Source organism: Capricornis sumatraensis, chromosome 7 (genome assembly GCF_032405125.1).
Source record: "Capricornis sumatraensis isolate serow.1 chromosome 7, serow.2, whole genome shotgun sequence".
Lineage (NCBI taxonomy): Eukaryota > Metazoa > Chordata > Mammalia > Artiodactyla > Bovidae > Capricornis > Capricornis sumatraensis.
In genome coordinates this window covers 89172332-89191659 of record NC_091075.1, presented here as the reverse complement: position 1 = coordinate 89191659, position 19328 = coordinate 89172332, and the positions used below count along the sequence as shown (strand labels likewise).

At 39.0% G+C, this 19328-nt stretch overlaps 1 protein-coding gene across 2 annotated transcripts in view; it reads right to left on the bottom strand.

The window, feature by feature from the left end:
* The window catches only part of SLC4A4 (solute carrier family 4 member 4), a 308892-nt gene that overhangs the window by 130484 nt on the left and 159080 nt on the right, over positions 1-19328 (bottom strand). For both annotated transcript variants that reach the window (XM_068974914.1, XM_068974915.1), the window contains exon 6: positions 15887-15963. In XM_068974914.1, coding sequence (XP_068831015.1) covers positions 15887-15963 — 77 coding nt within the window. The remainder of the gene's footprint in view (positions 1-15886; positions 15964-19328) is intronic.

Genomic DNA, 19328 nt, shown 5'->3' with positions numbered 1-19328 from the left:
TTAATCCACACACCTGAGTACAATTATTCTCTAGCTGAGAACCTCCGATGGCTGCAAGCCCTCAGTTCATCAAAGCGTTTACCACTCTATCACCAGGAACTTTATGCATGCCTTACTACCATACAACCACGTGGCCTGCCCAGAAAAGAAAATGTGATATATAAATACACTTATGTTCCTCTATTTTAAAATGTGGGGCAATAATTCAGATCACAGGTTGGCAAACTTTCTTTTAAAAAGTTTAAAAGCCAAATTAGGCTTTGTAGGCAACACACGGTCTCAGTTATACATTCTTTTTTTTTTTTTCCACACCCTTTAAAACTTAGTTTTCCAACCATACAAAAAAAACAAACTACCAGGAGGCTCACTACTAGCGAGTCACAGTTTGCCAGATATCATCTTTTCAATTTTGAAGTAAATGCCCTATTGGTGAAGATAAACATTTAACCAAAAATTAAAATAAGCAGTCACCGGATGACAGCTGTGGTAGACACCATGATGGAGAAGCACAATGTGCAAAGAGAGCTCACAACATAGGCTCTCTAGCCTAAACCAGGGGATCCCAGGAGACATCCCTGCAGAGGTGATTCAGACTGAAAAATTATGGGTGAACCCCAGTTGCCTGGGCAGGAAGAGCATTTCAGTCAGTGGAAACAGTATGTGCAAAAGGCCTAGCATAATAGTGGACCTGGAAAGTACAAGTGCATGGTCAGAGTAAAATCAGCGAGGGAGAGAACCTTGCAAAAGGCCTCTGGAGAGAGATGGTAAGCAAGATAACACAGGGCTTTGAAGACCACGCTCAGGATTCTGGGCTCATCGCAAAAAAACAATTTCAAGTCATCAGTGATGCTGTCTGTCCCCTCCTTCAAGATAGAGCCTCTCTTGTAATATCTATATACCTTATAGGCTTCTCTGGTGGCTCAGATGGTAAAGAATCTGCCTGCAATGCAGGAGACCCAGGTTCGATCCCTAAGTTGGAAAGATCCCCTGGAGAAGGGAATGGCTACCCACTCCAGTATTCTTGCCTGCAGAATTCCATGGACAGAATAGCCTAGTGGGCTACAGTCCATGGGGTCTCAAAGAGTCGGACGTGACTGAGCAACTAACTTCAACCCTTTCATAGTGCTTTGTAAACTTGACACATTCCTAGGTTTAAAATTCACATGGTTGGCATGAATGTAAAAATGATTTTTAACATACTACTACAGAAGACTGGCTAGTTTCAGGAAAGAAGAGAGGAAAAAGAAAACATCACCACTATAAAATCTTACCTGTATACTCTTATTTAAATATAAAATCATTCTAAGCTAAGAACTATTCTAGTAAGAACTAGAAATTCCCCAGTGTTTTATTTTGCTACTTACTCTTGAACCATTCCCAAAATAACAAAAATATTGTCTCATTTATTTCACTGGTTCCATTTTCCCCTACTTTGTTTCATAGTTTGTCTTATTCTTCTATTCACAAAGAGGCAGGAGAAAGCAGGTGGGGAAAGGGAAGTAATATTTTTTTAGCACCTAATTAGTCTGTGCCTGGAATACTTCACATATTATTTACCTCTTTTTAGCCTCATAAGAACAGGAAAAGTAAGTTTTACTGATTTTTCTAAGGCTTAGAGACATTAAGTGCCTACATAAGATCACTTACCTAGTAAGAAGGGAAGCCAGGATTTGAAGGAACATCTCTAGGATTATATAAAACACAAGCTTTTCTGCTACATTTCCTATTAACCCAGAAAACTCTAAAAGGGCTCTAAGTCTTCCATTCCTTTGATTTACATCCTTTTCTTCTATTCTTTCCACACTGAAGTACTACCATTTGTGAATTCAGATCAAGAAGGCACAGCTAAAATGAAGACAACATAGTCTTAAGTGTAGTTCAGACTATCATGGCACAGATTAAGAAATATACAAGCACAGGACCACATAACCCCTCGTATAACATTAGAGAAGACAGAATCTTCTAAAAGCCTTTTACTGTCATTTATTCTTGGTTTTTATTTTAATTAAACATGCATGTTGTGCTACTTTAGCACATCTCTGAAAAATGAAACACTCTAGGAAAATTTTTAAACTGAAAACCAAAATGTGACCTGAATCAAGGTCTTTTAGAAGAACTGATTATACTCCATTCCCTCAGCAGGACTTCAATCAGGGGCTTTCACAAAGACAGGTGGTAATAAGCACAACATCGCCATCATCCCCCAAAATCTCTTTATGACACATATTTACAGATGTTTTCAAAATGTCCTGATGCAAAGAGCTAGTCCTAGAGAATTCCACACTTTGAAAAAGAGCTTCATCACCATTTTTAGTCCTGACAATTGTTATTTTTCTAAACAGTCTTCCTCCAGAGTGAGTGCCTGGGGATATCGTTTTAGAGATGATAATTCAACAGGCAAAGAATTATGCACCCAGTTTTTCTTCATACAAAACATCGATGCAGAGGCTACTCACTGAAATTTCTGAAATTACTTTGCTTATTTTTCGTTGTCATAAACAAGCTGATATGGAAACAGACTTTATCCATAAGTGTCAGGTGAGAAACAGAAAAATGCAGCCAAAGGCACTATGAGAAGAGAAACTTCTTTCACCTCTGACCACAAATTTTTCTGAAAACATGTCACCCTGATTGATACATAGTTGTATTTCAACTTGACTTGTCTTTTTAAATTTTAATGATATACTTGGATCTTACCATAATGCACTCTTGCACTCAAAATTATAATAAAAATTTAAAGTGAAACAGAGTTATAACAATGTATTGAGCAGAAATATATAATAGACTATTACTCAGCCATAAAAAGAATGAAATAATGCCATCTCTGGTAACATGGATAGATCTAGAGATTATCATACTAACTGAAGTCAGAGAAAGACAAATACGGTATCACTTACGCATGGGATCTACAAACATGACACAAATTAACTTATTTACAAAACGGAAATAGATTCACAGACATGGAAAACAAACCTGTGTTTACTAAAGGAGGAACCGGGGGAGAGGAATAAATTAGGAGTCTGGCATTGACAGATATTGAATATAAAACATTAAACAACAAGGACCTACTGTATACTACAGGGAACTATATTCAATATCTTGTAAAAATAATAATGTATAAAACTAGTAAATTCTATAATAAATCACAGTCAATGATAAATCCTTCCCAAGTCTGATATGCCTCACTCCTACCTAATTTCACACTATTTCATACCATGCAAAATAAAGTAACTCATGTCTAAAAGTAGAGTGTTGGGCAGTCCACAATTTGAAATGATCTCTGCTTGGGAAAACTTAGCAATACCATGTCATCTTGCAATGGAACATCTTTCTGTGCTTGACAGTTGACTTTTCCAATATTTCCTCATGATAAACTGTATTTTGTTTTAAAAAAAAGGAAAAGAAAAATATTTGGTGTTTTCTGTAAGCTATGTCAATCAGCCAGGTAACTATGTTCACTGAGCTTTCAATTATCATAAAAAAAATGTATAAATGAACTTTAACAAATTAAAGAGCACACTATATTTGAAATGTTACCATTTATATGATTGTTCTAGCTGAAAAATAAGTTAATGTATGACACAGGCAAGGATGTTCATTTCAAGCAACTGATTAACCTAATGAAATACTCTGTCAATGCTCATGATAAGAAATACTAATTTTCAAAGCTGCCAGAATGAAAATATAAGACCTTAACAATACTTTCAGAAATCATCTTTCTCTGAGAAACTCTCAGAGTCAGTCATTTTCTCAGCCTTTAAAAAAAAAAAGATTTTTTGAGAAAAAGAATAAGTAGAAGCTGATTCTCCCCCAATTAGCCATCATCATCTTGACATCAACAATTTCCATGACTCCTCCCTCTCCCTCTACCCCAAACTCTCTGCCTCTCCACTCCCACCCCATAAATAACATCAGATATTCATATAAAAAACAGTAACAAACAGGTGAGCCCCTGTGAAGGGACAAACAGTAAGTACTTAATGGTATTAGAATTTGGGAAAGTGAAAATGAAAGTCGCTCAGTCGTGTCCAACTCTTTGTGACCCCATGGACTGCATACTCCATGGAATTCTCCAGGCCAGAATGCTGGAGTGGGTAGCCTTTCCCTTCTCCAGGGCATCTTCCCAACCCAGGGATCGAACCCAGGTCTCCCTGAGACAGGTATAATTAACATGAGTCAGAAAACCCAAAGATGCGTGTAAGGAAAAAGTGGCACTTGACTTAGATCCTGAAGGAAAGGTTGAACCTGGAAAAGACACATGTGGGTCCAACAGAAATGTGTGTGCCATACCACTACCCATGGCAGGCAAATCAGACACATTTCATGGGTGTGCGAGCGGAGCAGTGGAGTATGGAAGCTAAGAACAATGAAACCCCAAAAAGCCAGATTAGCAACGTAAATCTAAGAAGTGAAGAATGACATCTAAAATGAAACTGACCTCCATCCTAACCAACCTTCCTGTCAAACAAAACCAAAAATAAAAAGTAGTATGTATGTGTATGTTCTTAGTCGCTCAGTCATGTTAAACTCTTTGTGACCCCCATGGAATTCTGCAGGCAAGAATACTGGAGTGGGTAGCTACTGGAGTGGGGGACCTTCCCGATCTTCCCGATCCAGAGATTGAACCCAGATCTCCTGCATTGCAGGTGGATTCTTTACAGTCTGAGCCACCAGGAAAGCCCCCAAAGCAGTATAAACAATGAAAATGATGGAGATAAATTAAAACTTATATAATATTTAAAGTATACCAAGCACATTCTTTTTCACATAACAACTCTGTGAAGCAGGCAGTTCAGACTGAATTATAAAACCTTATTATGAATCGGGAAACAGGTTTAGAGGAGTTAAGGTACAACATGCTTATTTAAGTCTTCAAAGCTATTCCTATGACCAGCTTTAAAAACAGTTCAATAATACTTGCTTTTTCCGCTTTACCAGAAAAAAAAAAAGTGAAGGTTACAGTGATATTTATTTATTAGACCTAATGACATAGAAGTGAACATATATTCATAATAAGAACGAATACAATACCAAACAGCCTGAAAGTTGAGAGTCTGTAGGGTGTTTTTAAAAGCACAAGTAAAATTTTATAAATCAAATGAGCATCCACCAAGGTCTGTGGACAAGTCAACTAGTTAATTAATATAATCTACTTTTGCTAATTCTACAGGTAAGGCCTGGCGAGCTGCGATTCATGGGGTCGCAGAGTCGGACACGCCTGAGCGACTGAACTGAACTGAACTGAACAGGTAAGCATAATTTTTAAAAAGTTTTTAAAAGGTTAACATTGAAACCCTGTTGTATTTCATCAAATTTGGGGGGTTACTGCCATCATTCAAAGAATTTAAAAGATCACATTATATTCCAATTGTTGGATAAACCAAGTCATTCACTTGTACCTGGTAAACTGCAGCAAGTTACATTCCAATGTATTTCTCACATTTTCTACCTAACTCCTTCTCCAACGAAGAATGTTTTATTTGGCTGAAACTCTTATCTTCTGTTATTTATGTTCTCTAAAATGAAAAGATGCTTCTAAAATCTCTCATTCCTCTTTGATGGACAGCTCAGGCCCACACAGTTATTTATCTTCCCTTTCCCTGAACTGCTGCACTTCACTGTCAGCACTACACGCTTAGTGCTCTTCATCTAGATATAAACTCACATTCTGAAACCGTATTTTTTTACTTTGTTTTTATTCTATCAGCCCTCATTGACCTCCACCAACACCACTCAGGGTATGAGCATACAACAAACAGTTAATTCACAGAGTCTTTTAATCACTGTGGCAGCAGAAACATCCAATCACCATTTAAGACTCAAGAATTTTTTTAAATTGTTGGTTTATTTAATAACAATTTTGGTGATTAACCTATTTAGCACAATGAGTGCCCCAAAGACAAACCTAAACTCATAAATTATCAATCAAACACCTGGGGCTTAGGATCTAAAAAAGACCATACGGCAAAGAAGCAGAATTCACTGTACTTGTTCAGAGCACAACCCCAGGGCCAGTGCTACCACTCAGATGCCATTTGACTTCATAAAAAACTACTTAATGTCTTTGTACCTTAAACTTACCAACATATTAATATAAAACAGGGTTGATAATACCAACCAAAGCACTAGTATAAAAAAGTGCTGAATGTATGTCTGTCATTATTAATTACTCTTAAGAGAGGAACAGACAGACTCATCACTTTCAGAGACAGCCCCTGAATGGTCATCAGTGCCACTAATACTGAAATTACAATGGTGTCCTCTAAACTGATTTGATTACTTCTAGCCTCTTGTATGCGTATACATTAAACACTGATTAGGCAGTAATACTGACTGGGAGTGACTAACCACTGCCCTTCAGATTGCAGAATTACTGCTGCCATTTTAACATGGCAGCAGAGAAAACAGAAGCATGGTAGTTTTCATTTCAGTTCAATGGGAAGGAGTGAAACCAGACCATTGGTGGTAACACCCAGAGATATCAGAAAGCTCTTGTGGCAACTGGTAAGATCACGAGACTCCATGGAGGTGAAAAAAATCAACTACCACTGACCACTTAGACAAGTGAGCCAGAAACAGTGGGAAACCCTTCTCTTTGTGAAGATGAGCAAGAAACACTTCCTCCCATGGCTTGACCTCTTTGTAAATCTACTCTACAGAGATTCCCTGTTGCAAGGGAAGTAAGGAAACAGCAAAATCTGCAAATACCTCTCAACATGTAATGAATAATCTGCTGATCTTTTCATCAGTTATCCTAGATGACAACACTCCTCATAAAGGCATAAACTTTTCATTTAACTCGCTTTACAGTATGTATGTAAGTTCACTTAGAATCCTCTGGAGGGTGGGGGACTGGAGAGGAAAGAGATGCGGGGCCAAGCTGCAAATGTGCTGGATAGGGCTTCAAAAAATATACGTGTTCAACCCTTCTTGCAAGTTTCCTTTTTGTTCCAAACGCTGACCACCAAGAAGGGCTCTTAAGAGGAAGCCATTTTTGGTTGCCAAGGAAATTCTCGCAAAGTCACAGGGTGTCTCTCAGAACTGAGAATAGCTTCGCCTTAAGGAGAAGCAATCAGAAACACAAAGGCAGCCAAGTCTACGACCACTGTATTTCTCAACTCTTTACCTCAAAATACAAGGCAGATTAGCCAGCCCAGAATCCAATTAGATCAGGAAAATAAACCCAGTTTTAGCCTTGACATTTTCAGCTTCTAGAAAAAAAGTCCCCAAAGTGAACTAGGAGGCAGATGCTAGTAACTGGGATACTTTTCACTTGAATTCAGTCGCTAAGCTTTTAGTGGAGTGAATCACAATCACAAAAGAGAAACTCAAATGTGACTGGCAAGCAGTATTCCAGCAGTGAAGAAGATTTATTCAAGTGTTTAAAACACCTAGGACAAAACTGACATAATCTTTTGAGAAGGTAATTGGCAATACAAGGTGATCCAGCAATTCCACTTGCAAAAATTTCTCCTTCAGAAGGACTCATGAAAGAACATACAAAAAACAAACAAACAAAAAACAACTCAGTTACAATGAGGACATTTCTTAAAGGCCTGCTTTGTAATGGCAAAGAAATAGGCAAATATCTATTAACAGATTACTTAAATGAAACATGCGCACTATGTATCCTTTAAGGAAAACAAGGCAGACGTCTGTGGTATTGTTAGGTTTCTAAAAAATCCAGTTCCAGAACAGTATGATCTCATTTTTAATTTATATAAGTAAGCATATATATTTTTATGACTAGAAAAAGTCTAGAAGACTATATCAACCTGCTAATAGTGGTTATTTTGAGGGTGAGAATTTGTGAACTTTCATTTTCTATTTTATTCATTTTGTTCTGCTTGAACTTTTATAGCAATTTTGTATAAATATGAATCAGAAAAAAACTAAAGTTTAAAAAACACTATTAATCCCATGGACAGAGGACCCTGGTAGGCTGCAGTCCATGGGGTCGCTGAGGGTCTGACACGACTGAACAACTTCACTTTCACTTTTCACTTTCCTGCACTGGAGAAGGAAATGGCAACCCACTCCAGTGTTCTTGCCTGGAGAATCCCAGGGACGGGGGAGCCTGGTGGGCTGCCATCTATGGGGTCACACAGAGTCGGACATGACTGAAGTGACTTAGCATAGCATAGCACAGATAATAAAATGTTACTACAGCAGGTAAAGAATAAGTCAATGTTTATAGTTATACTTATTAGAAAGGTTTTTTAAACATGCCCTTAGGGTGTTTACCAAAAGGGACTGTTGCTTTCTGGTTTCCCACTTCCAAGGGGCAAAAAAGGTGGTTTTTGTTTTGGGGTTTTTTTTTTAATGACGTCTGATCAGAGGTAGGTAATATGTGACATAAGAGCAGACATCCATCAAAGGTAATTCTTGATGGCATTCCACTACTCTCTACAATCTATTCTAAGTATATTCTTTGCATTGGGATACAGCAAACTGCTACATACCGAAAAGAGAAAAAAGGGACATCAAATAAAAAAAACATGCCAGATAACCATTTAAGGCATATAAACCCGGCAATGCCATTTGTTCAGTGGTGAACACGGGATTGCCCTGTGGTGCTCCTGGAGTTCTTAGTTCTTTCATGGGTACCTGTGGCTCAGACAGTAAAGAATCTGCCTGCAATGCAGGAAACCCTTGATCGGGAAGGGTCAGGAAGAGCCCCTGGAGAAGGAAATGGCTATCCACTCCAATACTCTTGCCTGGAGAATCCCATGGACAGAAAAGCCTGGCAGACTACAGTCCATAGGGTCCCAAAGAGTCACAAACAGTCAGATGCACGACTAACACTCACTCACTTCACAGGTACAGGTGAGATCAAGGCTCAGGAACCCCTTATGCCACTCTGTCCTTCATCCACACTTCCTGAAGCCTCTTTCAGAACAATAAGGAATTAGTTGCTTATCACCATTAAATTCTTAGAGAGACCTCTGGTGAAGGTGTCATGGGTCATTACCAGACAATATCAAAAACAGCACGTAAACAGATACAATCACTCATAAGCTCAGTCTCACTACTCTTGGTGACCTATGCTCACTTCTAGTGCATTAAAACATTTTAATTTTTATTAATAGTGACTAATAATTAAAACTAATTAATAGTGCATGGGAAATATGCTAACTAGAAAACTCACTTTCTCCCTTATAATATTTTCATGGTACAGAAGAACTTGCCTTGTTGATAGGAATAAGGTCTTGACACCTACGGCAAACCCATTAAGAAACCGGCTCTTGTCTGTTGAGCTGTTTACTGCACTGCGGTGTTCATCCAGTGTTTAATTATAGGAACAACACCAGATGATCCAGAACATTAGCAGATTCTTCCATCCCATCACACACTATTCTCAGTGATCTTTTTTCAGAGTAAATCGGAACACACCACTCTCTAGGTAAAATTCCTACAATAGTGTCTCTTGGTACTTAGAATACAATTAAAAGGTCCCCCTGTGTCCTTCCCTGGCCTCATCTACCTCTGCATACCTGCTTCCTTTGCTCCAGTCACTCTGGAATTTTTCTTCTTCCTCTGTCTTGAATACAGCGCACTCGTTCCTGCCTCAAGGCTTTCCTCTTGCTTTTCATTCAGCCTAGAAACCTCTTTGCCCAGAACTTCTCTTCTCTGGGTAACCCTCCTACTTAAACCAGCTTTGCTGTACCTCTCCACATTATCCTACTATAGATAACACTTAGCATTGCATAACATTATCCTACTTGTTTATTTACTTATCATTGTTATTTATTGTCTATCTGTCCCTTGAAGCACAGAAGTTCCACATGTCAAAAGATCTGTCTGTCTCCTTTACCTCTGGAAGCCTACCACCAAGAACACTTGCTAGCATAGAATATACTCTTTACATGGATCAGTGAGTTCAGCAGCCTACAATTACGGGGTGATTATCTGGGGGGGCTCCAAAATCACTGCAGATGGTGACTGCAGCCATGAAATTAAAAGACGCTTACTCCTTGGAAGAAAAGTTATGACTAACCTAGACAGCATATTCAAAAGCAGAGACATTACTTTGCCAACGAAAGTCCATCTAGTCAAGGCTATGGTTTATCCAGTAGTCATGTATGGATGTGAGACTTGGACTGTGAAGAAGGCTGAGAGCCAAAGAATTGATGTTTTTGAACTGCGGTGTTGGAGAAGACTCTTGAGAGTCCCTTGGACTGCAAGGAGATCCAGCCAGTCCATTCTAAAGGAGATCAGCCCTGGGTGTTCTTTGGAAGGAATGATGCTAAAGCTGAAACTCCAATACTTTGGCCACCTCCTGCGAAGAGCTGACTCATTGGAAAAGACCGTGATGCTGGGAGGGATTGGGGGCAGGAGGAGAAGGGGACGACAGAGGACGAGATGGCTGGATGGCATCACGGACTCGATGGACGTGAGTTTGAGTGACCTTCGGGAGTTGGTGATGGACAGGGAGGCCTGGCATGCTGTGATTCATGGGGTCGCAAAGAGTCAGACACGACTGAGTGACTGAACTGAACTGAACTGAAGAAGTTCAAATTTGCTGCAGCTGGCTTTAAATTTTACATGGTTCTAAATTTTACAAAAGACTTCTCCTTTTCTCACCTGAAAACACAACATAGAGCTTAGATTACTTGAGACAAGTTTATCTACTTCACTTTCAAGCTGACACAAAACCTGTTTTTAAAGGAAGGCTAGCTTTCTGATCTAGATAAATGGCTTTCACAGGAAACACAACAGTATGAAAACGGGGAAATTCAACTGTCAGTTTCAACTGGGACACAGGTTTTTAAAATCAGTAGGAATATCTGTGCGTCTCAAACTCTACTAATAACAATTAGTTGTTAAATCTTTCAGAATATGGGAGAGAACACAAGGTGGAAGGAGGAGGCTAGAGAAGGTTAAATTTCTTGTAGAGAAGGAAAAGAGAATGACAAACATCAGCTTTGTTCATTATCTCAGTGACAAGCTAAACCCCTGGGAAAGGGGCTCCAAAGATAACCACTGCTGTGGTGTTGCCAGTTCTCATCAAGGACTCCTGGTCAAAGGAAACCTGCAGCCACAGAGACCCTCTCTGCAGTTACTAACACCACAGTAACTAAGCACATCTAATGACTGTAACCACCTCCTCACAACATGCCTTTCTTCTCGGGTTTTCACAGATGTGATTCCATCTGGAGCTTTCCCAGCAGTGTTTCACCGGTCTCTGAACACATGCAAAAGACAGTATCATAACGTGAGCAAATACAAGCCCTTCCCCACCGCTGTGTCTTCTCTGAGGAGTAGAGCAAGACCACCCGTGCTCTGTGTGAAACAGAGGGGTTTCTGTCTGAGTGGTGAATAAAGAAAAGCAGGTGCTATTGTACTTTTGCATCACTATGAATACGAAATAGCTATGAATGCTAAGGGAAGCTGTATGTGAGCCTCAGGATGGAAATCAAAACAACGAAAGTATCATCTTAGCTGAATTTAGGTGAAAGCTAAAGTGTCAGTTGCTCAGTCATGTCAGACCCTTTGAGACACCGTGAACTGTAGCCTGCCAGGCTCCTCTGTCCATGGAATTCTCCAGGCAAGGAGACTGGAGTGGGTAGCCATTCCCTTCTTCAGGGGATCTTCCTGACCCCAGGATTAAACCCAAGTCTCCTGCATTGCAGGTGGACTCTCTACCATCTGAGCCACCAGGGTGACTCGCTCCTATATTCCACATGTGTAAGAAAGGATTAGGGGGATGTCCAATCACAAGATATATCTTTCTAGATTCCATTTTAAGACAGTCATGGCTGAGCAGTTTTGAAGTTGTACATGGTTTACTGATTTCATCCTCTTACTCCCTGACAAAAAAATTTAATTTAGGTCTATCTCTACACAGATAAGGATTTCAAAAATAGATATCACAAAGTATATTAAGGACAATAGTGTACTTAAAGAAAATGCAAAAACTGATTGCAGTACCCTTTAGAAATTAACGTCAGGCCCAGTTCCACCAGGAAACCTATGGATAAGTTCTCAGGTAAGCTGGCTAAATAACCAGTATCAAGGAAGTGATGACTAGTTAAGAAGTTACAAGGATATGTGTGCAGAAGTGTCTCTCTTAAGCGTCTGCAAGAAATTTATCGACTGCTTTCACTGCAGTCTACAGACTGTGATTTCACTTAACATTTATGTAATTGTGAGATGTTATTGCATTACTGCTAAACATGAAAAAAAAAATCCCTTTTAAAACAGTCATCGTAGAGAGACTTCACTGGCAGTCCAGTGGTTAAGATTCTGCACTTCCACTTCACGGGGTACAGGTCTGATCTATGGTTGAGGAGCTAAGAACCCACATGCCTCACAGTCAAAATGCCAAAATATAAAAAACAGAAGCAATAGTGTTAACTTATTCAATAAGCACTTAGAAAAGATCCACACCAAAAAAAAAAAAAAAAAAAAATCTAAAAAACACAAAAATAAAAAATAAAAATAAATTAAAAAGTCATTGTACCACTGAGCACAGTATTTCCTCCAGAGAGTTAAAGCTACAAGGTAAAATAGTAAGAAGGAATTTTCTTATACTCACAGATGATTCCATACTCACATGAAAATTATAGCTAACCCATTGGATTTGATAAGCACCCACAGAAGTTATAAATTTTTTTTTCAAAAACAGAAAAGAAATAAAAGGTAATAGAAAAACAAATCAGTCTAAGGTAATTGGGGAAGATAACTGGATAATGAAGAAAAAAATCCTCCACAGCAACAAAATAGAGATTATTTATGTACATTTACAAGTCAATGAGCTCCAGATGTATTTTTTAAAAATCTACTTCTCCCCAGGTGTTTTCCCTTTTTTTGCCTAATAAATATAACATCCAAGTTGGAATACTATTAAAGCATTGCATCATCTAAATTTTGGCGATGCTCTTTCTTCTGCTGTTAACTATTGTGAGCTATTTCTCAATAAAGCAGCCGCTACTGAAATCCTAAGAACTAGACTTGGCAGAGCCAAACAGAAAAAGTGCAGTCCACAGATCTGTTTCTTCTGTTTTCCCCAAACAGAATCTCATAAAAAATATGCCCTCAAATTTTGTCACTATGTCGCTGTCAGAAAGAGAAATTCTGCTCCTCTTCGTATCTCTGAACATTAAATTCACTCCTTGCACTACTGGGAAGTTAGATAGCTCCAGGAAGCTGTGAGGCACCATCGCAACTATTCATTCAGATTGTATCCAGGCAGAATAATCAGTCCATCAGAAAACTTCAGTTCCAGTTGGATGGAAGTTTTTTGGGCCAACTTGGAAAAGCATACCGAACAAGTTTGACTTTACTGCCAAGATCATTTCCAGGACATTGGCTAATTAATTATAAAAGCTTTTTCAAAACAAATTTGAGCCTGGCAACCTTTTTTCCTACCCAAACAGAGAAAAAGCAGGCTAAAAAATAAAAAGCCCAAGTTTATTGCGGGGTTTTGAGTGTGTATGTGCCAGGGTTTCATCTTCTTAGCAAGCCTATTTTCCTCTTCTCACCAGAAAATGCTCTAGGAGCTTTTGTATTTGAAGTTAATCAGACTGTAGGTACATAAAATGGAAATATTAGTTTGCATTTGTACTCTACTTTTGATTATAGAGGAGATCATGAGTCAGTTACAAAGCGCCTCTTCAAATTCTTTGGTGGGAAGCAAGGATGAAGTTTCTTTCTCTTTGAGGGGATGAAGGATTCATTGAATGAACAATGGCTATTGTATTAGATAAATGAAGATGGACAGTTGCTCTTTATAATGATATACTCATCACCTGCATTTTCTAGCTTTGAAAACAAAAAGAACAAAATTCCTGAATTAAATCTTCCTGGTTTCAACATCATATGAACCTGGGTGAATAGGAGACATTGGAGATAGGCATCAGAGATTCTGGTTTTAAGGACGACCCACGCTTTATTTAGTTAAATCAACACCCCAAATCATAATGTTCCAACCTATTTCTTCTAACACGGGAATCAAAATCTTACGTAATACACATCTGAAACCATCAAATTTCTTTTGTATATGCTCAGATATGAAGACAACCAAGAAGGTAAGGAAATTTCTCTCAACATTTACCAGCAGCTATTGACAAATGCCTGACAAAAGAAGAACTGTCACCAGTAAAAGAAGTCTTCCTGAGAAACTGTCAACCCAGATATTCCTAACTTCCTTATCCTGTATCAAGGCTCCAATAAATCTCATAATTAGAATGCTGCTTTGTCAATCTATGGAGCCAAAACGTACAAAATAGTTTTGCATAAAATTCTCAACGAGTCCAGACTGCGTTTTCCCTTTCAGTACTGTTATGATTCTACCAATGCATTCAATATTTAGACGACCATTCTCTACAGTATTTCAAGAGGTAGGCCAATGGTAGGGAGGAGTGCTATCCATACTAGCATTTAAGAGTAGGCAGCAACTTTAGAAGTCAAGAATTAATCTCAATGCTGGGGCAGGGTGGGGGGTGGGGGGGCAGTAATTAAGCCTAACCAAAGCAGAGTCCCTCTTCTGGGAAACACAGGTAAGTTAAAATGAGAAAGACTACACCAGATTTCAGAGAATCTTCAAAGTTGGCATATTCTTGATAAAAGCCAGTATAATCTTTTGACCTGAGGGGAAAGATAAGAACAATAATATGAAAAGTGTATTGGGTTAGGAGAAAATGGGGACAGGGTTATTCCAAAGCTGGTTAAAAGGAGAATAAAGAAACCAAAGTCACTTTACAAGAAAGAACATAATTTTACCTTTCCAGTACTTTTGGGAATTCACTAAGGTCTGAAAACCTCTGTCTAAAGAGAAACACAGTTATAAATAAGGTGTCATTGCCTTAGGAATATATAATTGGGGTTTATTTATTTATTCAAGTAGGATTTTTAACCCATTAGCTCAAATTACTCATTTTATTCTTTAATGCAAAGTACAAAAGTGCCGAAGAACTGATGCCTTCCAACTGTGGTGCTGGAGAAGCCTCTTGAGAGTCCTTTGGATAACAAGATCAAACCAGTCAATCATCAAGGAAATCAGTCCTGAATATTCATTGGAAGGACTGATGCTGAAGCTGTTGCTCCAATACTTTGGCCACCTGATGTGAAGAACTGACTCATCTGAAAAGACCCTGATGCTGGGAAAGATTGAAGGCAGAAGGAGAAGGGAATGACAGAGGATGAGATGGTTGGATGCTATCACTGACTCGATGGACATGAGTTTGAGCAAGCTCTGGAAGATGGTGAAGGACAGAGAAACCTGGCGTCCTGCAGTTCATGGGGTCGCAAAGAGCTGCACACCACTGAGCGACTGAACAGCAACAAAGTACAAAATTATACCTAGTCACATTTTTAACTAGGTCAAGTCTAGATACTCACTCAACTAGGAAAACGATCCAGTTTCTATTATATTCTTTTTAAAAGAAAACAAATTGAGGTTCAAAATGTAATTGCTTTTCATTTCAAATGGGGTACTTGCCATTTATTTTAATAAGCAAATAGACAGCTAACAAGACTATCATTACCTTTGCCTGAAGTATCCCCCCAAAGTTCACAACAGACAGCATTCCCTAGCCCTTGACAGTTCACCAGAGCACTTTTTTCATAAATTACCGTATATAAGCACTATAATAAACCTGAGGTAGGAGTTATTATTACTATCTTAAAGCTGAGAGAACTATAATTTCAATATTTAAACTGCCCAAGTGAAGACCTCTGGACTAAGCTAACTTTTATCTTCTGGATTTCAAATCCCTTCACAAACTGCTTCCTCTTCTTTCCAAGGAAGTGAGGGAGGAAAAAAAGCCATCAACACATATTGGTTCATTTGAAGTTAGGAAACCACCATTTCCCATCTCTTCCCAGCATATTCTAGATATACATTTAGTCTTACACTTTAAAGAAGCAAGAATTCCTGGCTTACCTGGTCCTTCTCTGGTTTATCAGAAATGTCATTCAGGCTGGAAGAAGTCAGATTCCTGTGGGTCATGGCTGGGCTACCTGTAAAAACAGAAGGGGACCGTAATTAAAGACTTCTTGTCAAAAACACAAAGCTTCTGGTTGTCCACTTCATGAATGCTAGTAGATGATGATGGGAATGGTGATGGTGCCTGAGCTGTGTTAGGACTCTCCCGAAGTTTTCCGGAGTTGGAAAGTAAGGTGAGAGAACTAACATGGTTAAACAAAAAATATCTCAAAGACCTTGTTTAAGTCTTCTTTCTCAGCTTTAGTTCCAGACAAATTCAGCTTTGAAAGAAAGGTGTAAAACTTATATACGTAAAAATAAATTTACTCCTGGTTTTGGCTTGCCCTTTACATCCTAATCTATCTATTTCTTTGCCTATAGATGTGGGCTCCTTTCTCATTTCAGCAAAGCTGGCCCCAGGACAAAAGGCCTGGACCTCCTCTCCGTCAGCCTCTGCAGTCCTTTCTAGGCGCCACCTGCTCTGATCAACCCCCCAAACCATCTGTATTCCATTCTCTGGCTAACATTTTATCAGGAATATTTCTCCTTAGTGGGCATCTGAGCCAGGACCCCTATACTTTTCCTCAGTGTTATCACTGCTCCCCTTACTTCCTGCATTCCCATTTACCAGATTAAAATAAGCATATCCCATCTTCCTCCCTAATATGCCAAACTTCTCATTCAAGTCAAGGGACAGATTTTATCAGGAATACTCCATGGGCAACAAGCTCCCCAACAGTACAGGTACTGTAGATAAAATCCACTGGCAAATCAGCCAGTCACTTCAGATGCAATCACACAAGAACAGACGGGGGCACATCTAGATGAGAGACCATTTTCAAATAAACTGGTTAATCAACAAAATACTGAGCTTTCATTTTGCAGGTGAACTTGAAATTTCTCGGCTTACTAAGCAAAAGAATAACTTTTCAAAGGCAGGGTGTTTGACCCACCCCTGCAAGGTGCTGAGTAATGTATTCCCCATTTAATTCGCAGTGATCTGACTCAGTCTGGTCTTCACACTAAAAGGACAAGGGTTGAAAAACAAGCACCCAAGTTCGAACACAGCTTCATGCTTGCTTCCATGTAATTCTTCAAATCACAGACTTCCATTCCTTCAGGCCAAAACATCACACAAAATTTTACCAAAGATTAAAATCTACTCCTAATAATTTAATGTCTATACAACAGCTACTCTTTAAATAATATAATTTGTCTTTAACTACTAGATCAATTTTCTTGAGCTGGCAAAACCAGAATTATTTTTCCACTCTGCTGCATTTCATTGAGTAAGCATGGCCTAGATCTCTTAAACCCTTTACCTGGTAGGATGCTTTATTCTAGGAAAATTTAAGCATAGGGCATTTTTCAAAGGAAAGTAACATCTGAAAAACTGCTTTATGAGCACAATTAAAAGAACCTCTTTGAAAGCCACATTTTCTTCTCTGAACTGCATACAAGGTTTCTAGGGTCCATTTAATACAAAAGACACCAGGCACAAACATGAATGCCCCCAAATAATGCTGGGCTAGAAACTAACAGGAATTGATGAGTCCATACAATTTTGTACTTTACACTAAAAAACAAACCAGTTTTTTTTTTTTTTTCACTAAATGGGTGAAGATTCTACCTACATAAGCAAAAAAAAAAAAAAAATTGAACTATTTATTCTTTTTTCCCCTGAACTTTAAACTTTTTATTTTGTATTGGAATATAGCCAATTAACAATATTGTGGTAGTTTCAGGTGAACAGCAAAGGGACTCAGCCACACATATACACACATCCATTCTCCCCTCAAACCCCTCTCCCATCCAGGCTGGCACATAACACTGAGCAGAGTTCCATGTGCTATACAATAGGTCCCTGTTGGTTATCCATTTTAAATATAGCAGTGTGTACATGACCCTCCCAAACTCCCTAACTATCCCTCCCCACTCGGCAACCACAAGTTCATTTCCTAAGTTTGTGAGTCTCTTTCTGTTTTTTAAGTAAGTTCATTTGTATCATTTCATTTTGGACTCCACATATCAGGGAGAAGGCAATGGCACCCCACTCCAGTACTCTTGCCTGGAAAATCCCATGGACAGAGGAGCCTGGTAGGCTGCAGTCCATGGGGTTATGAAGAGTCAGACACTACTGAGAGACTTCACTTTCACTTTTCACTTTCATGCATTGGAGACGGAAATGGCAACCCACTCCAGTGTTCTTCCCTGGAGAATCCCAGGGACAGGGGAGCCTGATGGGCTGCCATCTCTGGGGTCGCACAGAGTCGGACACGACTGAAGCGACTTAGCAGCAGCAGCAGCATAAGGGATGTCATATGATATTTCTCCTTCTCTATCTGACTTAACTTACATTACTGAATTATATATTGTTAAAGCAATGAAGCCTTAGCAATCCTGTTAAAAGCAGCTTACGTAAATAAATAGGTATACTGATTTCTAATTATTAAATCAACTGTATATAAGCATGAATACTGAATAAGTTTGAAAGCAATTTTTCACTAAGTAATTTAAATTTTCTAGGCAAAATTCTAAACTCATTGATTTACACTGGAAATTCTTCATAAATACTACAAAGGTACATTTCACCCAAGCACTGTCCTGCTGCTGCTGCTGCTGCTGCTAAGTCACTTCAGTTGTGTCCGACTCTGGGTGACCCCACAGACGGCAAAATCGGAAGCAGACAAGTAAGGTTTCCATTATAATGGTAATCCTGACGTTACAACTTTTCCAAGAAAGCTCATATACTGCCGCATTTCTCTTGTTTCTGAAAGACAGTTACAGGATAGCTATCTGTATTTGTATTATATCGTGGGGGGGGGGGGGAGAGGGTACATAGAAAAAGCATAGGAACAAGGGAGATGCAGGAACCAGATGGGGAAAAAGAGGCCAGTGTTAGAAACAATCACATCCATTGTCCCTCCCAACTTTATCTGATTCTCATTAATAAAAGTATTATTAACAGTTTCACTGATGTTTAACTTTGTAATATACTGAAAGAATTCAGAAGTCAACACTTCTAGGTAAACCTTAAGCAAGATGATCAGCATTCTTGCACCTTTCCCACCTCCCTCCCTAGTAAACTCTCCACCTCTACCCTTTACAACACCCTGAACTAAAGACAAAGGCTTCCTAAGGTTCCAACTCAGTAGTTCCCAAAGTATGGTCCCCAGACCAGCAGTAGCAGCATCACCTGAGCACGTATGAGAAATGCAAATTCTTGTGACTCACCCCAGACCAATTATATCAAATGCTGGGTATGGGGCCAAGCAAGATGGGTTTTACCAAACCTTTGAAATGATTTTGAAGCAAGTGAAAGCTGGAGAACCACTACTCTAAATAAACCAGTTTCTTAACCACAGGGTGTGTCCTAGTTGGAACTGAACTGCATGAAACA